Source organism: Panthera uncia, chromosome B4 (genome assembly GCF_023721935.1).
Source record: "Panthera uncia isolate 11264 chromosome B4, Puncia_PCG_1.0, whole genome shotgun sequence".
NCBI lineage: Eukaryota > Metazoa > Chordata > Mammalia > Carnivora > Felidae > Panthera > Panthera uncia.
The window spans coordinates 121,767,627-121,793,165 of record NC_064809.1 but is presented as its reverse complement, the minus strand read 5'-3'; the positions used below and the strand labels follow the sequence as shown (position 1 = coordinate 121,793,165).

Here is a 25,539-nt window from a genome sequence, read left to right as displayed (position 1 = left end):
AAAAAAAAAAAAAAAAAAAAAAAAGAGGTTAGAGTGGGAGTGAGCCAAAGCATAAGAGATTGTTAAAAACTGAGAACAAACTGAGGGTTGATGGGGGGTGGGAGGGAGGGGAGGGTGGGGAATGGGTATTGAGGAGGGCACCTTTTGGGATGAGCACTGGGTGTTGTATGGAAACCAATTTGACAATAAATTTCATATATTGAAAAAAAAAAGTATTCTGTTAGGGAACAGGCTCAGGTACAGGGGGAAACTGAACAGAGGACAGTTGTTTTTCCCTTTCAACTTTTAGTACTTTTGGACTTAAGTATGTACATATGTTACTTTCATAAAAATACAAATTAAAAAAAGGAGTGCATCAAATTAAAGTCAACGCCTCCAAAAATTATCACTGAGTCATGGACACCCAATGTTTTTAATGTCATCAAATGACATCTACTGCAGGAACTTCACTCTACACAAAATATTTAATGCGTCTGATAAAAAGTATGTGTATATGTCTGCAAATACATGTATACATATGTATGTGTGCCTATATACACACACACATCTCCATAAAGTACAATTTTCCTGCATCTTTAAGTTTAAACCTAAAACATTTAAAACAAAACCAAAAAAACTCCTAAAAATTAAGCCTCCTAGAGATTGTCTAACCTCTTCTCTGGTAAGGAGTAAGTACATTTGATCTTATAACCAAATATTTTCCATATATTTAGAGTCAGTGTAAGATCCAAGAATATAAAGTATCTAAACACTTTCGTTACGGGTACTTATAAACTCACTTGGTAAGTGATTGAGCTTTCTGCTGTAGGAAAGTATCTCTGTGTATTTTAATGGCTTGAAGACTTTTTCTGTCTAGAAGTTTGGCAGCTGCTGGTATTTTCTGGATCAAAAAATTATCAGGAAACCAAATAATATTAGCAGTTAGAGTGATGGCTGGTACCTGAAATAGTAAATGTAAGAGAGGGAAATCAATAAATTCAGGCTAACAGTAAGCTGTTTAATAGTCCTATAATACACAACGGGAAGACAACTTACAATCATTTATACATTATGACACAAATTATCTTACTGTGGCACAATTAAGGCATTCTAATATCTGATATGGGACATGAGAAAGTTTTATTCTGCCTAAATATTAAACACTTACACACTCTCATGGATATTCAGATAAAAATATGCAAAAAGCAAACAGAAACTTCAATCTTCACCACTTTTACTTTTATTCTATATTAGTGAAAAAATAAAAGACCCAAGATGGCTGGATTCTCATGGTCACATATCACTTGATTTTACACACAAAGTTTTCAATTTTGAAATCAGGTGTGTCACATCATGGAAATAGCAAAGATGTAAAAAAAAAAAAAAAAAAAATTTTAATTTTTTTCCACTTCAATAATGAGAAGGAATGGCAAGAAGAGGAGAAGAACCAAAGAAAAAGAAAACAGCAGTGACAGTAATAGGAAGTTAATTTATAGGAAAAAATCTGGAAGAACTTCCACGAATAGGTATTTATATGATGTGGAATTATGCAGTACTTCCATTTACTATGTTACTTATTTCTGGAATGCTTGGTTTTTGGGTTTTAAAAAATGCTTATTTTCAGAGAGAGAGGGAGCATGAGGGATGGGCAGAGAGGAGAGAGAATCTCAAGCAGGCTCCACGCTGTGGGCACAGAGCCCAAAGTGGAGCCCAATGCAGGGCTCAAACTCACAAACCATGAGATGATGGCCTGAGCCAAAATCAAGAGTTGGACGCTCAACCCACCCAGGTGCTCTGGGAATGCTTGGTTTTTAAAAATTCTTATAGTATTATTTTTATAATTATTACAAAGTACTGTAAAAATTACTATTTTTATAATCAGGAATAAAATACATTTTAGAATATCCAATTTTATCCAAAATCTTTTTCACCTACTCAAGTTGAAAAAAAAAGTTCCAAGTTCTTACCTTCTTACAAATGTCCAATAAAGATTTATAAAACTTTTTATCAATAGTCCGAAAAATTTGAAAATGCAGTACAAAGAGTCCACAAATTCCAACGTACTTGTCTCTCTGGTCAATTTCAGAAGGTTCTCCTTATAAAACAACACCATGTGAGAAAAATATACTTAATTCTACATTCAAGGAAATGCAAACTTTATCAACACAAATTTAAAAAATGCATTTTACATTACCAAGTTTGGCTTCTACATTTGCAAAAATTGAGCGAATACTATGTGCAAATTCTTCAGCAAAAGTGCTATTTTTTGACACAGATACTCCTCCATTGAGAGAATCAAACTGCTGTTCTATACAGGCCTAAATAGGAAACATTTAAAGGGAAATTTAAACTTTCAATAAGTTATTAAACAGACTTAAATATACACCGTGTGACAAACTTCTACATTCATCATTTTAATCTCAGTAACACTGAGGCTCAAGTTTTTACCTTAATGTCATCTAATAACTAAATCCTTTTGAGTGAAAAATATGTACTTATGTACTTAAGTACCTAGTTAGTGAAATACAACTGAACCACAAATCCAAAATTCTACATGAAGAGATATACACAGTGATGCTCAGTGACGTATGGAAGATGTATCTGATTAAGCACGGAAAACGTTTTATTATTTTACCATGCACTTTTAAGAGAATAGTGTATTTTTTCTGATGATTACTTTCCTAGCACTTTATTATAGCATGTATCAGAATGTCTCCTGGAAAAAGACTCAATGACAAAAAATCATCTTCTGAATCGAATATATCAGCTGTTAATTAGTATAAACAATAGTTGGGATCAATCTGTAAAATGTGTGATCCTCAGAATAGCATAATGTATAGATGTCAAATCACTATGTTGTATGCCTGAAACTAACATTATGTGTCAACTATATATCAATTTTTTATTGTCATTATGTAAAAATATGTTAAAAATAACCTTGAAGCAGATTTTAAATATAAATATATTGCAATTTCTAATAAATACTACCCAAAGCAATGCTATCCAATAGAACTTTCTGTGATCATAGAAATGTTCTACATTTCTATGCTGACAGGACAGCTAGTCACAGACTAATTGTGGCTATTTTTCCCTCAGCTTTATTAAGATATTATTGATATACAACATGTAAGTTTGAAGTGTCTGCCGCAATGATTAGATTATATATATGCAGCTGTTAAGCACGTGAAAGTGGTGGAGAAAGTGAAATTTTATTTCATTTTAATTAATTTAAACTTAAAATAGCTAGTAAATAGTAGGAAGCTACCTGGACTACACAGACCCAAATTATATTCCCTGAGCCCAGGAAGAATTAAACATTCGTTCATTCATTTATGGGAGAGAGAGTACAAGCAAGGGAGGGGCACAAAGAAAGGGAGACACAGCATCTAAAGCAGGCTCCAGGCTCCGAGCTGTCAGCTCAAAGCCCAACACAGGGCTTGAACCCATGAAGGCAGGATCATGACCTGTGCCGAAGTCAGACACCTAACCTACTGAGCCATCCAGGCGTCCCTAAACACACCCAAATCTAGAGTTTAACAACAAACACTAAAGCAACTGCTTAGATCTTAATCCTTGAATAGTTTTATCCTTCTACATAATTAAAAAAAAAAACAAAACCCTCACCCCAAATACAACTAGTACCATTAATTTTGTTTGCTACTAGGTACTGAAATAATTACATTTAGTACACTGACAATGTTTTAAGCCAAACACTTCTAAAGAAAACATATTTCAGTGGTATGCTATCAAAGTGTCATACAGAGTTCTGAGCTGGATCAACTAATACAAGCCCATTTAGTATAGCCTGATAGAGCTGTCATACCTGAAATATCATTCCATCAAGTAACTGCCCTTCTAGCTTCAGCAAAAACTTTTCAAACGGCTTTAGCTTTTCTTCCTGAATTCCAAATTTTGAAGGATTGTGATGGACAGATTTCAGTAACCTTGTGGAAGATTAGGAGAAAGACCTTCAATTTTACTAATAATTCTTCAATTGAAAAATTTTCGAGAAATCAAAATTTTACATTTGTTTGATTGCTTGTTTGGCTCTACACATTTGAAAACCTGAACAAAAACAATGCTAAGATATTTAATTTTCTAATCATGCCTTTTTTATATCATCCTAAATTCAGGTGTCTGGTACTCTTAGATACCAGATGAACTAAATAAAATCCCTGGACTTAAAGAAGTCTTAAGAATATACAATGAAATAAAACCAAGTTCAGGAAAACAACTGTCACTTGAACAGAACCCAAGAAAAAAATAACTCTGAGTTCTAAGGTAGTCAAATTAACATTCTAATATACTTTAAGTATTAGGATGCTTTATATAAGTATACCATACTCTCAAACAAGCCCATCTGAAATTTAAAAATGGTTACTGTATGTCAGAATGGCTAACATTAACAACTCAGACAACAGATGTCGGCGAGGATGTGGAGAAAGAGGATCTCTTTTGCACTGCTGGTGGGAATGCAAGCTGGTGCAACCACTCTGGAATGGAGGTTTCTCAAAAAAATTAAAAATAGAACTACCCTACGACCAGCAATTGCACTACTAGATATCTATCCAAAGGATACAGGTATGCAGTTTCGAAGGGGCACATGCACCCCAATGTTTATAGCAGCACTATCAACAATAGCCAAAGTCTGGAAAGAGCCCAAATGTCCTTCGACAGATGAATGGATAAAGATGTGGATAAAGATGTGGATAAAGATGTGGATAAAGATGTGGATAAAGATGTGGATAGAGCAGATGTGTATATATATATATATATATATATATGTACGTATATACGTATATATATATGTATACACGTACATATACACGTATATATACATGTGTGTATATATATGTATACACACACCCACACACACACAATGGAGTATTACTCAGCAATCAAAAAGAATGAAATCTTGCCATTTGCAACTACATGGATGGAACTAGAGGGTATTATGCTAAGCAAAATTAGTCAGAGAAAGACAAATAGCATATGACTTCACTCATATGAGGACTTTAAGAGACAAAACAGATGAACATAAGGGAGGGAAACAAAAATAATATAAAAACAGGGGAGACAAAACAGAAGAGACTCATAAATATGGAGAACAAACTGAGGGTTACTGGAGGGGTTATGGGAGGGGGGATGGGCTAAACGGGTAAGAGGAATTAAGGAATCTACTCCTGAAATCATTGTTGCACCATATGCTAACTTGGATGTAAATTAAAAAGTAAATAAATTATTAATTAAAAAAATGGTTACTGTATTCATAGAAACATGTGACAGGAGATCCTTCTAAATATAGGTCTCTAGGTCTTTTAAAAGAGCTGCATCATTTACATTTGTTTCTTTTTTACTAACACGTTAACTATATAAAGAGAATATTTCAAACATTTAATTGGCTCACCTTTTGTACATAGTCCAGTGCTCTTTCAATGTGACATGATTATCAATAATTTCATCCAAGGTAAGCAAAACTGTTAGCAGCTCTCCCAAGTGCTCATACATAGTCTGTCAAAAAACCTTTAATGATTACCATTTAATCACTAGTTACAAGTTAAGCTTCCTATGGATTTTTAAAGTTAAACACACTGGGCGAATTACTGAATTAAAGCAGTGGGTAAATCAGTTTATTAACGTACAAATGAAACTATTAATCCTCAGATGGAACAGTAAACCTTAGAGAAACGCTTTGCCCACTATTTCATCCTTAACTGGGATATTGCAGAATTATTTCACTCTCCAAAGAGACCACTTAGAGAATCTGCATTGGGCCACTACTGGGAAAAACTAAGAATTATATCGCTAGTGGGTCAATAATGCCTCATCAACTTCACAAATTAAAAAGAAGCAAAAAAAATTTTTTTTCTGAAGAGTCTTGCTATAATTGTTGTACTCCCCCATCACACAAACTCCACAGCAAAATATAGTAAAAATTACAGTTTTACAGATCAAGTTAAATGACTTTTACCTGAAAATGAACTCCAGTTGTCTCTATAATTTTGGGTGCAATCCTGTAATAAAATAGCATCCAATTAAAAAAAAAAACACTTTTTTGTTTTTAAGAAAAACACATAGCAGAAGCTCTTGGACTTTTAACATGTATTTAGCTTTATTTCAGCTATAGTCACTATAATTTATGGGGCCACACTCCACTTTTCTAAGAAGAGAACGAACATGTATACCGAGTCAGGGTTATCCTTGTCTATACCTAAACTCAACGGGTAGGGAAATGACCATATGTGACCCATGAATAACCCTAGCCTTTAAACCTGAAGGATCAAGTTTGGGATGGAGGTGGAGAAATAGTGAAACTGATATTCATTTCTTTCTCAACTATTAGAATTTTTCAATTCCCAACCCAGAATCTTCGTTATCTTACCCAAACTGGCATTTGGAAACTAGTCAGGTTTATTTCTGAGTTCTCATTCCTACTGAAAAACAATGCATACAAACAACATGCCAAAGTCAAAAGCCCCAGGATAATTCAAATTTTACTTCCTAGGCATCTCCTACTCAACAGTAAATAATTTAAGACAGTATTTATACATCAAAGCACATACAGATATTCCACAGGATAGAATATTTTAAAAATTAAATTCAGAATACAAATAAATTTCATCTCTTTTGGACAGGGGCATGGTGGTGGGGAGTTCTCTTTGAATTACACATCAGATACTGCAGATGTGTAGTCACGCTCTCATGCTCTCATGCCCCCCTGCCCTGAGGACAGCTGCAGTGAAAGAACAGAACATAAAGTAAACACCTAACTGCAGAGAAAAACGTGAGAATGAGAAACAGTTAACACAGTCTTCCAGTTCATAGCAACAGTTAAGATGCATTCTGGTATACTAAGAACAACAATGAATGGACCTGGTGATCAAAAGAACAGCATCTCAATTGCTATGGAATCTTATAGAATTCCTCTGGGTCTCAGATGCTTCTCATAATTGAGAACCCTTTGTCATATACCTAAACAAAGTTCCTGTAAGATTATAATTAAATAGCAAATGGGAAAGTTTTTAAGTATAAAGAATTAATCAAATGTGAGATATTACTCTGTAGTACTAAGAACAGTAAGGGCTCTATGAAAATTTGATTATTCTTCTTGATTTAGAACAGTGGTTCTCAAACTTGCAAGATCAACTGAGTAAAACCAAAATCTTTTTCAGTGTAGATTCCCTGGCACCACTCCGCCAGATTCTGCAGTTGTAGAAACGTCCCATGTAATTCTAATAAGCCAGGAAACAATGTAAAGGAGAAATAATGGGAGAGAATTTGGTACAAGCTCTAATTCCATATTAGCCTTTTCTATATAATCAAATTTAAGTTTATTCTGTCAACATTCTTATTCAGAGAGATAACATCATTTACCATGGTAGAAATTGTCTTATTAACCTATGTATTATACACATCAAGTACTGTTCGAAACATCATGCATCTTCAAAAGATGCTGAATAAATGAATGAAAGAATAAGTAAACAAATGAAAAATTATTTCGGGTAACTGGCTAGTTTTAGAAAAACATTCCCTGCATCTCTATTATAAATGCACAAATATTTACAAAATCCATTACTTGTTACTGATATAGAGGGCAGCCAACTGATGGACTACATTCATCACCACTTCATAGCACCTCGTCACAAAACAAGATAGTTCCTGAAATGACAAGTTGAGTATATGTTACATAGTTGCTTTTTAAATGTCACCATTTCTCTATTTTATGGTAACAATGGTAAACAAAAACAAAACAGTTTTCCAGTAAAATTTCCAGTTAACCTGCAGACAGACAATTCCAAACATCCTTCAAGTAAGCAGTCCTTAACCCTTCTCCTGCATCCCAAAGTCATTTCTACTGCTTTGTCCCCACAGCATTTCATTCATACTTTTATTTTAAAGATTATACTTTAGTTACTCATGTAATTCTTAAATGACAGAGACTATCTTATTCCTTCTTTAAGTATCCACTGTCCAGCATGGTGACTAACCCTCAAGTGCTTCTCAATAAAGTTCTGTCCCGTGAAGTGAATAAAAAAATGAACACCTGAACGAAGAAGCTCAAGAGCTGGCATTTTAGGAAGTAGGACAATGAGGGAAAGGCTCTCCAGAAGTCACTCTGAAATAACCTCAAATGCTTATGACCCTTAACCTCATCTATAAACAGATTTGGTACACAGAAAGGGAAATACTACTGACTGCAGGCATATGTTTGTCATGAAAAAATTAATTTGCATCTACCATGTCCCATACCTTCTGAAAATTTCTTTTCAGAAGCTCTCAACGCTTAAACCTAAAAAAACAACTGGTATGCAAAAGTATTTAAAGCCTGATTAAATCTGTGGCTAAATTTTAAGTTCTACAAGGGCAGGAATTTCTGTTGGTTTTGTGCAATGCTGTATCCCCAGCACCAAGAACAGTTCCTAACATATGCTAGGGCTTATGAAACACTTGTTGAAGGTTTAAAATTTTAATTTTATGCAGCTGTCAATGAGATCCAAAAACAATTTTAAATGTTTGAAAACAAAAATAAATAATGCATTTCAATTTTACTTAAATAGCTCTAGTTTTAGGGGCGCCTATGTGGCTCAGTTAAGCGTCCAACTTTGGCTCAGGTCACGATCTCATGGTTCATGAGTTTGAGCCACGCGTCGGTCTCTGTGCTGACAGCTCAGAGCCTGGAGCCTGCTTCACATTCTGTGTCTCCCTCTCTCTCTGCCCCTCCCCCGCTTGCTCTCTCTCTCTCTCTCTCTCTCTCAAAAATAAACATTAAAAAAAATTTTTTTTAAATAGCTCTAGTTTTACCTTTCTTATTTAAACTTCTAAAAGTTCAATAAAAGCAAAGAACAGAAAATTCAGACAAATAGCACAAAATAAAAAAGGAAGAAACAAGTCTATTTAAATAATAGACTATTTAAATAAAATAGAATTAGCCAATTAAAAGACAGAGATCTTCAGATTTTCAGATCATGTAATAAAGCAAAATCCAGATACATGTGACTTTAAAGAATCACAACTCAAACATAACGATACTGAAAGGTTGAGAGAATATAAAAAAATAAATCAAGAAAATGTTAACTAAAACAGAGCTGGGACAGTGATAATATCAGACAAAATAGAGTTTGTTAGTATATCAGAGCTATAGTTTATAACACATCCTTATGCAATCATATATTACATATGTAATTGTTATAGTTAAACAGGGTTACCACACAAAAGATTCAACTTACAAAGAATGATCAACAATTTTAAACTTGTATGCACCATACAGAATATCCTGAAAATAAGAAATGTGAAATTTGATAAAACTAGACAGAGAAACTGACACATTCACTGGGGACCCTGCAAATTACATTTCTTAGACTCCTGTCAGAAGGTTTCCCATTAGGTTCTGTCAACAGGTGGCACTAAAAGGACACTAGAGGGCAGGAAAAGGACATTCTTTCTATTTCTTGCTTTTTCTTTTTTTAAGTTATTTGAGAGAGAGCATGAGAGAGAATCCCAAGTAGGCTCCATGCTGAGCCCAACGAGAGACTCAATCTCACCATGATGAGATCGTGACCTGAGCCAAAATCAAGAGCTGGATGCTTAACCAACTGAGCCACCCAGGCGCCCCTACTTCTTGCTGATTTTATCAATAAAACCCAGACAAGAGCAGTCCACCCCATCAACGGCAGTTTGCTCCAGCCTTCAGCTTCTTTCAGCACTACAGAACCAACCCCATGTTGCTGTCTCAGAGGTACCAGCCCACCAGGCAGCGCTGGTTCCTTCATAGATATGACCACTAACTCCACAGGGCTCCTGCTCCAAACTCCCAGATTCTGGCAACCCCAACCCTTTCCCTTTTTTCCCTTGATGCAGAGGTGGTATCTGCTTTCTCTGGATAACCTATCTTCTTTTCACTTTTTTAAATGCACTTTCAAGTTACTCAACATACAGGGTAGTGCTGGCTTCAGGAGTAGAACCCATCATCTCTTACATATGACACCCTGTGCTCATTCCAACAAGTGCCCTCCTTAATGCCCATCACCCACTTAACTCCTCACCCCCAGCAACCCTCGGTATGTTCTCCGTATTTAAGAGTCCCTTATGGTTTGCCTCCCTGTTTTTATCTTATTTTTCTTTCCCTCCCTCTATGTTCATCTGTTGTTTCTTAAATTCCACATGAGTGAAATCATGTATCTGTCTCTCTTATTTTGCTTAGCATAATACACTCTAGTTCCATCCACATCGCTACAAATGGCAAGATGTCATTCTTTCTCACCTTCTTTTCTTTCAGCCCTCCAACTTTTATTTATTTTTAATGTTTATTATTTTTGAGAGAGACAGAGACAGAGAGCAAGCAGGGGAGGAGCAGAGAGAGAGGGAGACACAGACTCCGAAGCAGGCTCCAGGCTCTGAGCTGTCAGCACAGAGCCCAGTGCGGGGCTCGAACTCACCAACCACGAGATCATGACCTGAGCCGAAGTCAGACGCTCAACCAACTGAGACACCCAAGGACCCCAAAGTTTAAATTATTTTAAAAGGCATGGTGACAAATTGTCCACAAATGAAATTATGAAAGAAAGAAACAAACTTACTTTGATACCTGATTTCCATAAAATGCTATGAAAATCTTTCAGGAATTATGACCTCTTAACTATAATTCAATACCAACTAAGTGTCTTACTCTCACAGTACACGTTCTTAGCATTTGAACTCTTTTTTGAGTGTAATCTACCCAAACTTTAAGAAAAAAAAGAAAAAAACAGCAAAAAGTCAAAACTAGTTACCTGTAAAAATGAAATAAATCTTCCCATTTGAATTTGGCAATCACCTTCCACCATGCTGGAATCTGTAGCTTTAAAGGGCAACATAAAGAGTCATATTTCAATTTTTTAGTTTAAACTTAGTCAAGACCCAAAAAGAAAAATAAATACAACTTTTATTAGTATATCTTCTAAACTGCATACTATTGAAAACAGAATGTTTATACTGAAAAGAAAAATGAGACAATCATTAATGATTCAGTTAAAACAATCATCTGTTTCACTATTTAGTGAATTCAAGGAAAATCCTTATCTAGCCACGGTGCTTTGTAAGTTATAAAAATATCACAAATAGATTTTAGAGAATATGCTGCTGCTTCATCACTCAGGCTTTTTCCATCTGCTTATGAAAACAAATAAACCAACAAAAAATCTGAATATTTCTTTTCTCACATTAATACATTATATAATCATGGTAGTCCTAGAATTGTCAACTTTTTGTTCATTTCAATGTCAAAAAGGCATTATGACATTACGATGTAAAATTTTAAAACTTACCTCCTTCTCCATAAAACAAGAGACCATTATAAAATTTAGTTTCAGCCTGTTTAAAAAAAAATAAAATAATTTTAAAGGTTGCTATTTTGTTTTTAAATTCCTAGGCTCTCTTAGTTATCCATATTTAATAATAATCAGAGGACTACATCACATACAAATTCACTTAAATTCAAAAACTGCTTACAAAACAGGTAAATTCAATTTATCTTTAGACTACCAAAGATATCATTAATACTCAAAGTTATCTCTTAATTTCTTTACACTTGCCTTTGTCTTTTCTAACCATTCTAATTGTCCCACATCCTCCCACTAGTTCATGAGAAGAGAAAGCAACCGCATGGTATCAAAAGGGTACAGAAAAAAAGAGGAAGTTTACCAACTTCTACCAGAGTTTTAATGACCCATGGGTAAGGTAATACAAAGCATATTAAAAATCCAAAGCTTTTTTTTTTTTTTTTTTTTTTTAAATCAGTTATATCTTGGGATGCCTGGCTGGATCAGTCAGTAGAGCACGCAACTCTTAATCTCAGGGTGGTGACTTCAAGCCCCATGCTGGGCATGGAGCTCACTTTAAAAAAAAAAAAAAAAAAAAAGGCTAAAAAGTCAATTATATCTAGAAAGCTAGTATATGTGGCAGATAACACAGACTCTGAAGGTATGCAGACCCAGACTCAAACAGTTACCACTAGTAAAATGTTAGGCAAGTGACATCCTCTTTAAGCTCATCTGTTTCCTCATCTATTCCTCATACTATCTGCCTTTCATTCTACGTATGAACAGGATTCCTATGGTGTCTGGTACACAGAAAGCACACTCAGTGAATGGTAATCACTATTATTAGTATTACTTTAAATAAACAATTCATTCAACATGCAATAAATCTTTATATACACTGTATATGTAAGCACATATTTGCTTTTATATCATGTTTTTAACATCTTAAGAGTACAAATAATTACCTCATACTTTAATTTCTTGATTTCACAACAAAGTGCAGCATAAACAGTAATGACTTTGTTCAAGACCTAGTTTCATGTGTAAAAACATAAAAAATATAAGTTATAGCAGATAACTAAACATTTCAAAAAAATAAGATTTTTAGGTTTAGAAATCTGTACCTTGTTTTCAGTCTTTATGAGTTCCAAAAGGGAAGACTGTTCATAAGGCAAAAGCTATAGTAACAGAGGGAAAGAACATTTCTTTTTAATTTGAAAAAAATCACTGAAATTTTGAATACACAAATTGAGTCTAGCCCTATCTATTCTATTCAAACTTGCGTTGAACCCTGTACTTAGCACTAACACCACACTAGATCAGGAGTGACTGCTAAGGGGCATAGGATTTCTTTTGAGGGTGTTGAAAATGCTCTAAAATTGAGTCTAGTGATACCTGCAGGATTCTGTGAATACACTAAAAAAACAAAGAATTATACGATATGTGAATTCCAAAAATTGTGAGATGTGTGAATTTCAAGAAAACTGTTACTGAAAAAGTCAATATGTAACTGAGGGCAGTGTCTAGTACATAACAAATGCTCAGTAAATGTTAATTATTAAGTGGTAACCGATTACAGTTTCAAAGATAAAACAAGACAGAATGATCTGAAAATGGAACAGAGCAGGAATGCCTTATTTTGTGCATTAAGAAATTACTCCCAAATTAAATTCTACTAAAACTAGTATTACACTATATGTTAACTAACTGGAATTTAAATAAAAAACTTAAAAAATAAACCAAAAAAGCCAGTACTCCCACATTAAGATCCTCTAAATAGCATAAGGGGAAATGATGGAAATCTTCTATATTTTCATTAGAGTTACATGGATATGGATGTTTGACAAAATTCACCGAACAGTATATTGTAAATCTATGTATTTCACTGCACATAAAATAATCTCAATAAGGAAAAAATAAAGCTTGAATATTTTATTCCAACCCTCTTCATTTTCTTGGTGAAAAACAAAGGCTACCTCAAAGAGGTTTGTGTCATTCATTTAAAAAAAAAAAACGAAAAAAACCCAACTGCATGGCTTAGAGATGAAGAAATTAACAATTTTTCCTCCAAGTTTCAGTTCTCTAGATTCCAAATAATAAAAACATACAGTTGAACTCTGAACAACACAGGTTTGAATTGTGTGAGTCCACTTACATGTGGATTCATTTTTTTATAAACACAGTACAGTACTGTCAATGTATTTTTCGTCATGATTTTCTTAATAACATTTTCTTTTCTCCAGCTTATTGTAAGAATATAATACATAATTTGTGTCAAAATATGTGTCAGACAAAATATGTGTCAATGAACTGTTTATGTTATTGGTAAGGCTTCTGGTCCACAGGAGGTGAAGTTTGGTGAGTCAAAAGTTATATGCAGATTTTCAATGACATGGGAAGTCAGTGCCCTTAACCCCCACATTGTTCAAGGGCCAACTGTATATTCCATTTTTTAAAATTATGTTTTCAAGATATAGTATGTCCTGAAAATACACACATAAATTAAAAATAAAACAAAATCAAACCTTTAATGCTATTGGATCAAGATTGAAATCCCAAACATCACCAATTGAATCATCCAATGCATCCTCAATTCTTCTCAGTTGAGATGTATATTCCTCAAGAAATTTCCCGTAATTCTTAAGTTGAACTTCAGCATGAATTTCTAAATTTAAATTTTAAAATAGTATGTAAGAAGTACAAGTAATGAATTACAGGACATTTACTTCAAATAATCTCAAAAGTCACAGCAAAGTACTTACTAAGCATTTTTAAATGTATTACTTTGGAATGTCTGGACGTCTTGAAAATAAAGTTTCAAAATTAAACAATAATTCAGCTTTTCATCTTTTCCAAATAGTAATTTTAAAAGCTGTGCATGTTATACAGTAATACCACATTTAAACTACAACTTTAAAGTACTATGAAAAATTTATTGTCCTATTTACCCCATAAATAATGTGAATAATGCCTTCAATAGCTCAACATCTTGATCCTATATTTTAGTCATAACTTTTTTGCAAAAAAAATAAATAAAGACCTGTATCAGGCGCAAAAATCTCTGTTGTCATAGAAGCAAAATTTAAAAAGGTAATTTTTAATTCTCTAGACTGTAAACTACTGTCTAAAAATACATCCAGGGGTGCCTAGGTGGCTCAGTCGGTTAAGCATTCAACTTCGGCTCAGGTCACAATCTCACAGTTCGTGTGCTCGAGCCCCACAAGGGGCTCTGTGCTGACAGCTCGGAGGCTGAGGCCTGCTTCAGATTCTGTGTCTTCATCTCTCCGCCCCTTCCCCGCTCACACTCTGTCTCTCTCAAAAATAAACATGGGGCGCCTGGGTGGCTTGGTCGGTTAAGCGTCCGACTTCGGCTCAGGTCATGATCTCACGGTCTGTGAGTTCAAGCCCCGCGTTGGGCTCTGTGCTGACAGCTCAGAGCCTGGAGCCTGTTTCAGATTCTGTGTCTCCCTCTCTCTCTGACCCTCCCCCGTTCATGCTCTGTCTCTCTCTGTCTCAAAAATAAATAAACATTAAAAAAAAAAATTTTTTTTAATAAATAAATAAACATGAAAAAAAATTTTTTAAATACATCTAAATATTGTTTTTAAAAACGGTTTTAGACCTGCTCTATCATGTTATTTCTGTAACGCCCAAAATTCACCAAGATATTTTAATGACTTCACTATCATAATAGAGTTGGAAAAGCCAAATGAAGAACACTGAGTATAGAATACAGTGGTAATATTTACATAATTTACACAATAGATGACTCTAAGGGGTCAGTGGAATCAACTGGACAATAAAAGTATGTCTAGTCATCAAAATTAATACTAAAAGGAGATATTCTATCTTATACATAAGAATTAATTACTTATTCCAAAGACAGCAAATCCAATTCAGTTTCTTTTATTGATGTGAATAACTATTCAGTCGTTGTCTTCTAAAAAAAAAAAAAACTAAAATTTTTCTCTCAAATTAGCAATGCAAAGTAACTCTAAGATAAATTATGTTTTAAGGATAAAAGACCTAGCTCTTCAATCTCCCTTATTTTGCAACTAATGCTCAGAGCCTGAGATCTAGATCAGGTGGATCTGTTCTCAGTTCCATTCAGTGAGGTTCCTATCTGACTGCAGGAGTAACCTAGGCAATTTTAAAAAAATTTTTTTTTAACGTTTATTTATTTTTGGGACAGAGAGAGACAGAGCATGAACGAGGGAGGGGCAGAGAGAGAGGGAGACACAGAACCCGAAACAGGCTCCAGGCTCTGAGCTGTCAGCACAGAGCCCGACGAGGGGCTCGAACTCATGGACCGCGAGATCATGATCTGAGCCGAAGTCGGACGCTTAACCGACTGAGCCACCCAGGCGCCCCAACCTAGGCAATTTTAAAAGACGATCTAGATATGACTCATAAATTTAAAAACTGTGAGAGATTCTTGAAATCCCAAATACATGCCTAATTCTCAATTACATGCATTTAACCAGCAAATGAGTTCTTCATGACAATGCCAGAAAAGCATGGTGGCAGTTAGTCTGGGAATTCACAAAGCAATGGGCAACTGATAACCTGCAAGAACATTAAAGCTCCTTGCTGATAAAATAATCAATAGTTGTAAAATTAGTACAAAGTTATGATAAAAAGATTTGAAGAAATCCAGGGCGATTCCTCAAGAGTAAAATCCAAAAACGTATTTACATGCTCATCTCAACATTCTTTGTGTAATCTCTGCAGCCCTAATACTTTATACAGTTCCTAGGATGCAGAAAATGTCTGTTGACTGAATCCGATCATCCTACTCTCAGTTGAACCATTTTCAAACCTAGCAATATATTTTCATTACAGTTTTTTGAAGATACTAGAGTAAGGGGCCTCTGTCCATGAAACCTCATACGTGACAAGGCGCAGTTCACTTTATAACAGTAAATACAAAATCCTCTCCACAAAAAAAGTTGAAGGACTCTGTCATTACCACCAAGATTTTTTTTTATGCTGCATAAGAGCTCCTAACTTATGGAATGTTTTATGACAAACTGCAAACCATTTATGAATTGAGCTCATGCTTCTTACTTAATTACATGTAAGTTGGTACACATGATTTTTTTTTCTTTGTAAAGTTAGGCAGGGTTCACGTGTAATTTTTAAAAATTACATTCACCTTTTGGGAAAACTGCATTAAGAAACAAATTCACAAGCGGGAGGTCTCAATCCCTCGTATCACTTAAACAGATTAACAGCACTACAGATAAGAAGCATTACCAATTTGAATTAATCTTAAATAGAGTTTGACTGAAATAATTATTTGGTCTCTACCTTTGGTTTTGGGGGTTGGACTTTCAAGTTAGAAACGAAACGACTCGATTTTATGAAATATAAGTTGCTTAATTTTTGCAACCTTTCTAGGTGCAACGGAAGCTACAGAACATCTCTGAAAAACGCTACTTGTAAATAAAAGGCACGGAAGGAGGTAAACTGGCACTCGCTCGTTTATTTTTTCCGCGTGAAGAGTGCTTTTCCGCTGTCTTCTACGCTGTAAGAACATGCAGAAAAAATCCTCAAACTTCCAAAAGTTGATTGGAAGAAAAGTAGAAAAACAGGAAAGCGAAAACAGGAACCCGGACCTCACTCAGCCCGTTCTAGAACTGCACACTCCGCACATGTGGCGAAAGCCCCGAGAGGCCACAGGCAGGGCCAGCCTCGGCTCCCCGGGCTGCTGGGCCTCCCTGGACGCACCCCGCCCGGCCCTGGGTAGCAGAGAGGGGACGCCTGCTGCCCCGGGCACCACGGGCTCCTCGGGACAGCCACCGCCCCGGACGCTGAGCCCTGACCCGGCCGGCCTGACCCACCGCCGCTGGAGCCCCAACCCCGAAAGCAACGCCCGAGGGCGCGTCCCTCTCACACTTCAAGGGGCAGCAAGTGTCCCGAACTGGACGGCTGCGCGGCGACCACGACGCAGAGCCCTCCCGCAGGAGCGCCGCCGGTGGGGGGCTGAGGCGGGCCGGCGAGCATCCACCCGCAGCCCTTGCCCTGCCGCTCCCTTACTCTGTGAGCCGTCGTCAACGCGGTCGAACTCCCAGTCTGGGGACAGAGTCTCCACCGCCATCACCCCGGCGCCTCCCACAGTCACAGCCCCAACCAGACTGGGCGACCGAGGCAGCCTCACCCGGGCGGCTGTCGAGGCACGTGACTTCCGGCCCCGGCCCCGCCCCCGCTCGCGAGGGCAGGCCCGGCTCAAGGCCCTATGGGCCGCGGGGGCCGCTGGGAAAGCGAGTCGTCCGCGGCGGCCGGAGGCGGCCGCTGCGGCGGCGGTGCTCGAGGCGTCCTGCGGTTGGGACTTGGTCCTCACCGCCGTTCGCTTCACATCTGAAGACACATCGGTGCCTTTGACTTCTCCCTGGTGTCTCCAGGTCATTTTTAATACCTGGGGAGTTGCTCCATCAGTCTAGCCTAAGAAGGGCAAAATTGACGCACTAGTGGCTTAACAGGAGGGCGTGGTCCTCGAGGATGTCGCTGTCCAGGTGCTTCTCACAAGAAGCACAAATTGCCAATGCCCTCCCTGTCCACCCCCACCCCCCCATCAGAGTTTTTGCCGCTCTTCTCTTGCAAGTCCTGTGCTGATTGATCTTGAGAAGAAAAAACGGTGTGTGAGAGGAGTTACTTCGCGAACACCCCAGCGAGGCATTTTACTACTCTGCTTACCTTGCTCTAACCTATCCCGCGTCCCCTCTTCTTAAAAAGGCGAGGGGGGGGGGGCGGAGAAGAAGCACTATTTAAATGTGTTCCAAAATGCTGACTAACTGGGCTTTTCCGCAAATAGAGATCTGTGTTACCCTGTAATTCTACAGGTATACAGATATTTACACAGCAGTGTTCATTGCTGCATGGTTTTTAATATATATTAACAGGAAATGATCTTAATGCCCATCAACAGAGGATAATTACATAAAGTTTAATATATACATATTACGAAATACTAGATAGCTGTTTTTAAAACTGAAATACATTTTTTTTAACGTTTATTTATTTTTGAGACAGAGAGAGACAGAGCATGAACAGGGGAGGGGCAGAGAGAGAGGGAGACACAGAATCTGAAACAGGCTCCAGGCTCTGAGCAGTCAGTGACGGGGCCTCGAACTCAGGACAGTGAGATCATGACGTGAGATCATGACCTGAGCCGAAGTCAGATGCTTAACCGACCAAGCCACCCAGGCGCCCCAAAACTGAAATACATTTATGGAGACATGAGAAACTGACAGAAGGCAGTTGCCGAATAATGTCGACTTGTGGTTACCTTTATACTTTTATGTAAACACGTTTGTGCATGTGTGCATGTAAATGCATAGAAAGAGAACTCAAATTACGTTAAACAAGACAGAGGCCAACTGGAAAAGAGTATGTGTTGGTGATTTGAAAAGTGGATTTTCGAGCTTTGTTATTATCTCTTTATGTATTTTTTTTTAATTTTTAACAATGAAAGCTTATTAAAGTCTTCTGTAATCTTAAAAAGGACCAAAAATAACTAAATTAATCAAAGCAGGTAAAAGGTATCTGGAAGAGCATTCCCTGAGACCGGTAGATCTGCAGTAGGTCAAGTATTTGAATGTCCACTCAGTACCAGGCACCATGCTATATACAGAGATTGTTATGGAAAAAAAAAAAAGGCAAGAAAGGTGGAACCCACCCAGATGATGCTTGTAGTCTTAGTGGGCATTTTAGAAAAGAAAAGAAACAAACTTGAAAATAACAGTAACCTCAGTGCATATTGGCTGGCAATTTTTTTTTCCTTTAAAAAATGTTTACTTATTTATTTTGAGAGAGGGAAAGAGAGAGTGAGACAGCGGGTAGGGGCAGAGAGAGATGAAGAGTGAGAATTCTATGAAGGCTCTGCGCTGCTAACCCCGGGGTTGAACTCACCGGAAACTCAGCTGACTGAACCACCCAGATGCCCCCATCCTTTTTCCTATTACTTTCTGCATGATCATGACTTCAACTTGCTATACTCTTCACATTTGTATTAATCACTGTAATTAATCTCCCCATAGCTGATTGTGATACATTGAAATTACAGGTCAGAGCAATTTGAATATGCAAATTCACTAATCTATTAAAGTTAATAAATCAGAGGCAAGAGGCAGTGTCATGCTATAATGAACACAGTTTCTACAGGCAAATTGTGTAGGTCCAAATCTCTGTCACTTAACTAGTCATGTGATTTGGGGTCAAGTAATTTAACCTCTGCCTCAATGTCCTCATTTTTAAAATGGGAATGATATGAACAGACACTTTTCCAAAGAGGACATCCAGATGGCTAACAGACACATGAAAAGATGCTCAACATCACTCATCATCAACGACATACAAACCAAAACCCCCAAAATTAAATACAGCTACCCTATGACCCAGCAATTGCACTACTAGGTATTTATCCAAAGGATACAAAAAAATGCTGCTTTGAAGGGGCACGTGTACCCCAATGTTTATAGCAGTGCTATTGACAATAGCCAAATTATGGAAAGAGTCCATATATCCATTGGCTGATGAATGAATAAAGATGTGCTATGTATCTACAATGGAATATTACTCAGTAATCAAACAGAATGAATTCTTGCCATTTGCAACAATGTGGATAGAACTAGAATGTAGTTTTGCTAAGTGAAATAAGAGAAAGAAATATCATATGATTTCACTCATATGTAGAATTTAAGAAACCAAACAGCTGAACATAGGGGAAGGAAAGCAAAAATAGGATAAAAACAGAGGCAAACCATAAGAGACTCTTAAATACAGAGAATAAACTGAGGGTTGTTGGAGGGGTGTGGGGCGGGGGAGGGGGGTTGGCTAAATACGCGATGGGCATTAAGGAGGGCACTTGTTGAGATGAGCACTGGATGTTATATGTAAGTGAGGAACCACTAAATTCTACTCCTGAAACCATTATTACACTATATGTTAAATAGGATTTAACTTACTTGGATTTTTCCTTTTTACAAAAAAAAAAAAAGTTCTCTCATTTATTTTGAGAAAGAGAGGGAGTGAAGAAGGTCTCTCTTTTATTTTTTAAATAAAATTTTAAAAAATTAAAAAAATAAAATGGGAATGATAATAGTAAATACATCTTAGGATTGTTATGAGGACTAATTTAGTTTATACATGAAAGAAACAGAACAATGCCAACTGCATACAGTAAAAGTGTTTGCTATTTTGAATCATTATAACCTTATTTTTTAAAGAAATCTTACTGCCTCTCTTGATCTGACATACATTTAAATAAAATTCCAGGGCGTAGAATTGTATTAGTTAGATATGAAATATAAAGCGCATTCCCTATAAACTGAAATGTACTGTTGAAAGTTATTTATTACAGCAGATGTCTTACATTTTTCAGGCCTCGTCTACAGAAGGCAAATAATCATCTTGAGGAATTAAATGTCCTTGTTTCTACTTTTCTTTGTTCTTAACAGTACTGCCTGAAAGGCAAGCTTGGAAACAGAAGGGAAAATTTTTTTATAGAGACAGCATGGTACTATTTGAAGAGCTTCAAAGAACTTTAGAACAGCTGCCCACAGAAGGTGCTTGCAGGAGTTCCTGCCTTGAACACTTATACCCACAACTTAAGTACCAGTTTATTCCATACCAAAACACTTTTTACATATTATAGAGCTATGGTCTTGGTGAGCTTGTTTCCTAGTATACATTTAAAGCATGTTTCCAACAATAGAAAGTCGATGGTAATGATTCACTAGAGACATTTCACATAATAATGCGTCGCAGAGACCTATGTGTACCTGTCAAAAAGATTCCTAGTGTGTTAATTCATATATTTCTTCCCAAAAGAATCATTCACCTGGACAATTATTGTAGACCTGTGACAGATCTTCTCTTTCCATCGTCCATACTGTTCTCCAAGTGAAGTTTCTCAAAACCTACCTGATCAGGTGATGTGCCACTTTAAATCCTTCAGCAGATTCCCATGGCCCTCGGTTCGGAATTATCACTTCATAGTATGGAACACAAGACTTCTTCAAATCTGCCCTTTGATTATTCTCTAAATTTTCTGCCTCAACTACTCCCTAATTTACACCCACTCTGCTCTGCTGAGATGCCAAACCATGTGCAGTTTTTCAAACAGGTCCTGCTACTTACAGTATACGTAAAGGACTCAAAATGCTTCTTGGCACATTGTAAATGCAAACTAAGTGGTGTGATGCTCTTTACTACCACTCCTGATCCCTGCTTTACTCTTTTTTCCCCCTAATAGTTACAAATATCTTCTTCTTCTCATTGAAGGAATACTCAGCAAGTGGTAGGCCATATGCTAGGCCATAAAACAAGTCTCAATGCAATTCAATGGACTGAAATTTTATGGTTATATTCTCTGACTGCAATGGAATTATATTAGAAATCAATAACAAAAAAAAAATCTCAACATATCTGGAAAATCCCCAATGAGCACAAATCTCTAGGGCATTGTGCCGAATGAAGAAAATCTACAAAGTTGTACAGTATGTGATTCCATTTATTTGACAGCCTTGAAAAGATAAAACTACAGTGATTGAGAACAGAGCAGAGATTATCAGTGTTAAGGGGTGGGGTGGTTGGTAGCCAAGACTACAAAGGAACAGGGCAGTTTTAGGGTGAGGAATGGAACTCTTCTGTATCCTGATTGCAATGTTACTTATATGAATCTTCACATAGGTTAAAACTCATAGAACTGTACAGCAAAAGTGAAATCAATTTTACTGTATGTTTATTTTAAAACATGTAGTGGTGGAATTAGCCATCATGTGCATTAGGCTTCAGGATTCAAATGATGTCAGGTCTTAGATTCTCACTATTTCTTTTCTGTCTCTTCCACAACGTTTGCTACCGTCTTTAGGTTCTGTACGGTAGCCTGTTTCGCTTGTTTGTTTGTTTTGTTTTTCAGATTCCATATATAAGCGAAATCATCTGGTATTTGTCTTTTTCTGTCTGACTTAGTTCACATAGCATAATACCCTCCAGGTCCATCCATGTTGTCACAAGTAGCAAAATCTTATTCTTTTTTATGGCCAAGTAATACTCCTCTGTATGTGTGTGTATACCACTTCTTTATCCATTAATCTATTAATAGATACTTGAATTGTTCCCATGTCTTATCTCTTATAAATAATGCTGCATAAGAGTGCATACATCTTTTTGAATGGTGTTTTTGTTTTCTTTGGGCAAATACCCAGTGGTATAATTACTAGATCATATGATATTTGTATCTTTAATTTCTTGAGGAATCTCCATATTGTTTTCCACAGTAGTTGCACCAATTTATATTCCCACCAACAGTGCACAAGGGTTTCCTTTCCTCCACTTGCTATTTCTTGTCTTTTCGATACCAGCCATTCTGACACATGTGAGGTGATGTCTCATTGTGGTTTTGATTTGCACTCCCCTGCTGATGAATGGTGTTGAGCATCTTTTCATGTGTCTGTTGGCCATCCATATGTCATCTTTGGAGAAATGTCTGTTCATGTACTCTGCCCATTTTATAATTGGATTATTTGGGGTTTCTTTTGGTGTTGAGTTGTATAAGCTCTTTATATACTTTGGATACTAACCCTTTATCAGATATGTCATTTGCAAATATCTTCTCCCATTCAGTAGGTTGTCTCTTTGTTTTGTTGGTTGTTTCCTTTGCTGTGCAGAAGCTCTTTATTTTGATGTATTTCAAATAGTTTATTTTTGTTCGTTTCCCTTGCCTCAGAAGACATATCTAGAAACACGTTGCTGCAGTTGATATCAGAGACATTATTGCTGTGCTCTCTTCTAGGATTTTTATGGTTAAAAGTCTCATATTAAGGTCTTTAATCTACTTTGAGTTTATTTTTGTATATGGTATAAGAAAGTCATCCAGTTTCATTCTTTTGCACCAGTTAATAAAAAGGCAGTTTTTTCATTCAGATGGCCAACTGATACATGAAAAAATGCTCAACATCACTCATCATCAGGGAAATACAAATCAAAACCACAATGAGATACAACCTCACACCTGTCAGAATGACTAACATTAACAACTCAGGCAACAACAGATGTTGGCAAGGATGTGGAGAAAGAGGATCTCTTTTGCATTGTTGGTGGCAATGCAAGCTGGTGCAGACACTCTGGAAAACAGTATGGAGGTTCCTCAAAAGATCAAAAATAGAACTACCCTACGACCCAGCAATTGCACTATTAGATGTTTAACCAAGGGATACAGGTATGCTGTTTCGAAGGGACACATGCACCCCAATGTTCATAGCAGCATTATCAACAAGAGCCAAAGTATGGAAAGAGCCCAAACGTCCACTGATGGGTGAATGGATAAAGAAGATGTAGTGTATACATATATATGCGTGTGTGTGTGTATGTGTGTGTGTTACATGTGAGATATACATATACATATACACACACACACACACACACACACACACACACACACACACACTGGAGTACTACTCAGCAATCAAAAAGAATGAAATCTTGCCATTTGCAACTATGTGATGGAACTAGAGGCTATTATGCTAAGCCAAATTAGTCAGAGAAAGACAAATATCATATGACTTCACTCATATGAGGACTTTAAGACACAGAACAGATGAACACAAGGGAAGGGAAGCAAAAATAATATAAAAACAGGGAAGGGGACAAAACGTAAGAGACTCTTAAATATGGAGAACAAACAGAGGGTTACTGGAGGAGTTGTTGGAGGGGGGAAGGGCTAAATGGGTAAGGGGCATTAAGGAATCTACTCCTGAAATCATTGTTGCACTATGTGCTAACTTGGAAGTAAATTTAAAAAAAAAAAAAGGCAGTCTTTTTTCTACAATGGCTTTTTCATTGTAGATTAATTGACCATACTGGTGTGGGTTTATTTCTGGGCTTTTAATCCTATTTTGTTAATCTGTGTGTCTGTTTTTGTGCCAGTACCATACTGTTTTGATTACTATAGCTTTGTAGTATATCTTGAAATCTGGGATTGTGACACCTCCAATTTTGTTCTTCTTTCTCAAGATTGCTTTGGTTATTTGGGTCTTCTGTCATTCCATACAAATTTTAGGATTATTTGTTCTTATTCTGTGAAAAATACTACTGGTATTTTGATAGGGATTGCATTAAATCTGTAGATTGCTTTAGGTAGTGTGGACATTTTAACAATATTAATTCTTCCAATCCATTAATATTATATATCTTTCCATTTGTGTTGTTTTCAATTCCTTTCATCAATATCTTACAGTTTTTAGAGTATAGAGCTTTCACCTCCTTGGTGAAATTTATCCCTAGTTATTTTATTCTTTTTGGTGCAATTATAAATGGGATTGTTTTCATAATTTATCTTTCTTCAACTTTGTTATTAGTGCATTGAAATGCAACAGATTTCTGTATATTAATTTTGCATGCTGAAACTTTACTGAATTCATTTATCAGTTCTAATAGTTTTTTGATGGAGTCATTAGTGTTTTCTATATATAGTATCATGTCATCTGCAAATAGTGACAGTTTTACTTCTTCCTTACCAATATGGATGACTTTTATTTCTTTTTCTTGTCTGATTACTACACCTAGGACTCCCAATAGTATGTTGAATGAAAGTGGAAGAAAGTGGTGAAAGTAGACATCCTTGTATTATCCCTGATCTTAGAGGAAAAGCTTGGAGTTTTTCACCATTGACTATAATGTTAGCTGTGGGTTTTTCATAATGACCTTTATTGTATTGAGGTATATTCCCTCTAAACTCACTTTATTGAAAGTTTATCATGAATGGATGGTGTATTTGTCAAATGCTTTTCCTGCATCTATTGAGATGATTATATGGTTTTTATCCTTCCTCTTGTTAATGTGATACATCACATTGATTGACTTCCAAATATTGAACCACTCTTGCATCCCTCAAATAAATCCTACTTGATCATAATGAATGATTTCTCAAATGTGTTGTTGGATTTGTTTTGCCAGCCTTTTGTTGAGGATTTTAGCATCTATGGTCATCAGAGATATTGGCCTGTAGTTTTCTTTTTTTGTAGTGTCTTTGTCTGGTTTTGGTATTGGGGTAATGCTGGCCTCATAGAACGAATTTGGAAGCTTTCCTTCCTCAAATTCTCTCAAGTTTTTGTTTGAGAGACATACAAATGAGTTTATTTCATCTTCATTTTTGCTGTGTATAAAAGTCTAGATTAGTAGGGCTTTTCTGTTTGTCAAACTCTAATTACCTCTGATGTAACCATGAGTTATCCAGGGAACTTTATCTTTTATTCTTACA

General features: G+C 36.4%; 1 protein-coding gene across 2 annotated transcripts in view; it reads right to left on the bottom strand.

Moving 5' to 3' along the window:
* WASHC4 (WASH complex subunit 4) overlaps positions 1-17,443 on the bottom strand; it is a 59,436-nt gene extending 41,993 nt beyond the window's left edge. For both annotated transcript variants that reach the window (XM_049626214.1, XM_049626215.1), the window contains exons 1-13: positions 17,316-17,443; positions 13,802-13,941; positions 12,401-12,454; positions 12,242-12,307; positions 11,283-11,328; positions 10,749-10,816; positions 7,556-7,638; positions 5,951-5,993; positions 5,387-5,490; positions 3,803-3,923; positions 2,174-2,297; positions 1,947-2,074; positions 780-940 (exon numbers count right to left, since the gene is read on the bottom strand). In XM_049626214.1, coding sequence (XP_049482171.1) covers positions 780-940; positions 1,947-2,074; positions 2,174-2,297; positions 3,803-3,923; positions 5,387-5,490; positions 5,951-5,993; positions 7,556-7,638; positions 10,749-10,816; positions 11,283-11,328; positions 12,242-12,307; positions 12,401-12,454; positions 13,802-13,941; positions 17,316-17,376 — 1,199 coding nt within the window. In that variant the 5' untranslated portion in view covers positions 17,377-17,443. The remainder of the gene's footprint in view (positions 1-779; positions 941-1,946; positions 2,075-2,173; positions 2,298-3,802; positions 3,924-5,386; positions 5,491-5,950; positions 5,994-7,555; positions 7,639-10,748; positions 10,817-11,282; positions 11,329-12,241; positions 12,308-12,400; positions 12,455-13,801; positions 13,942-17,315) is intronic.
* Between the last annotated feature and the right edge of the window lie 8,096 nt (positions 17,444-25,539).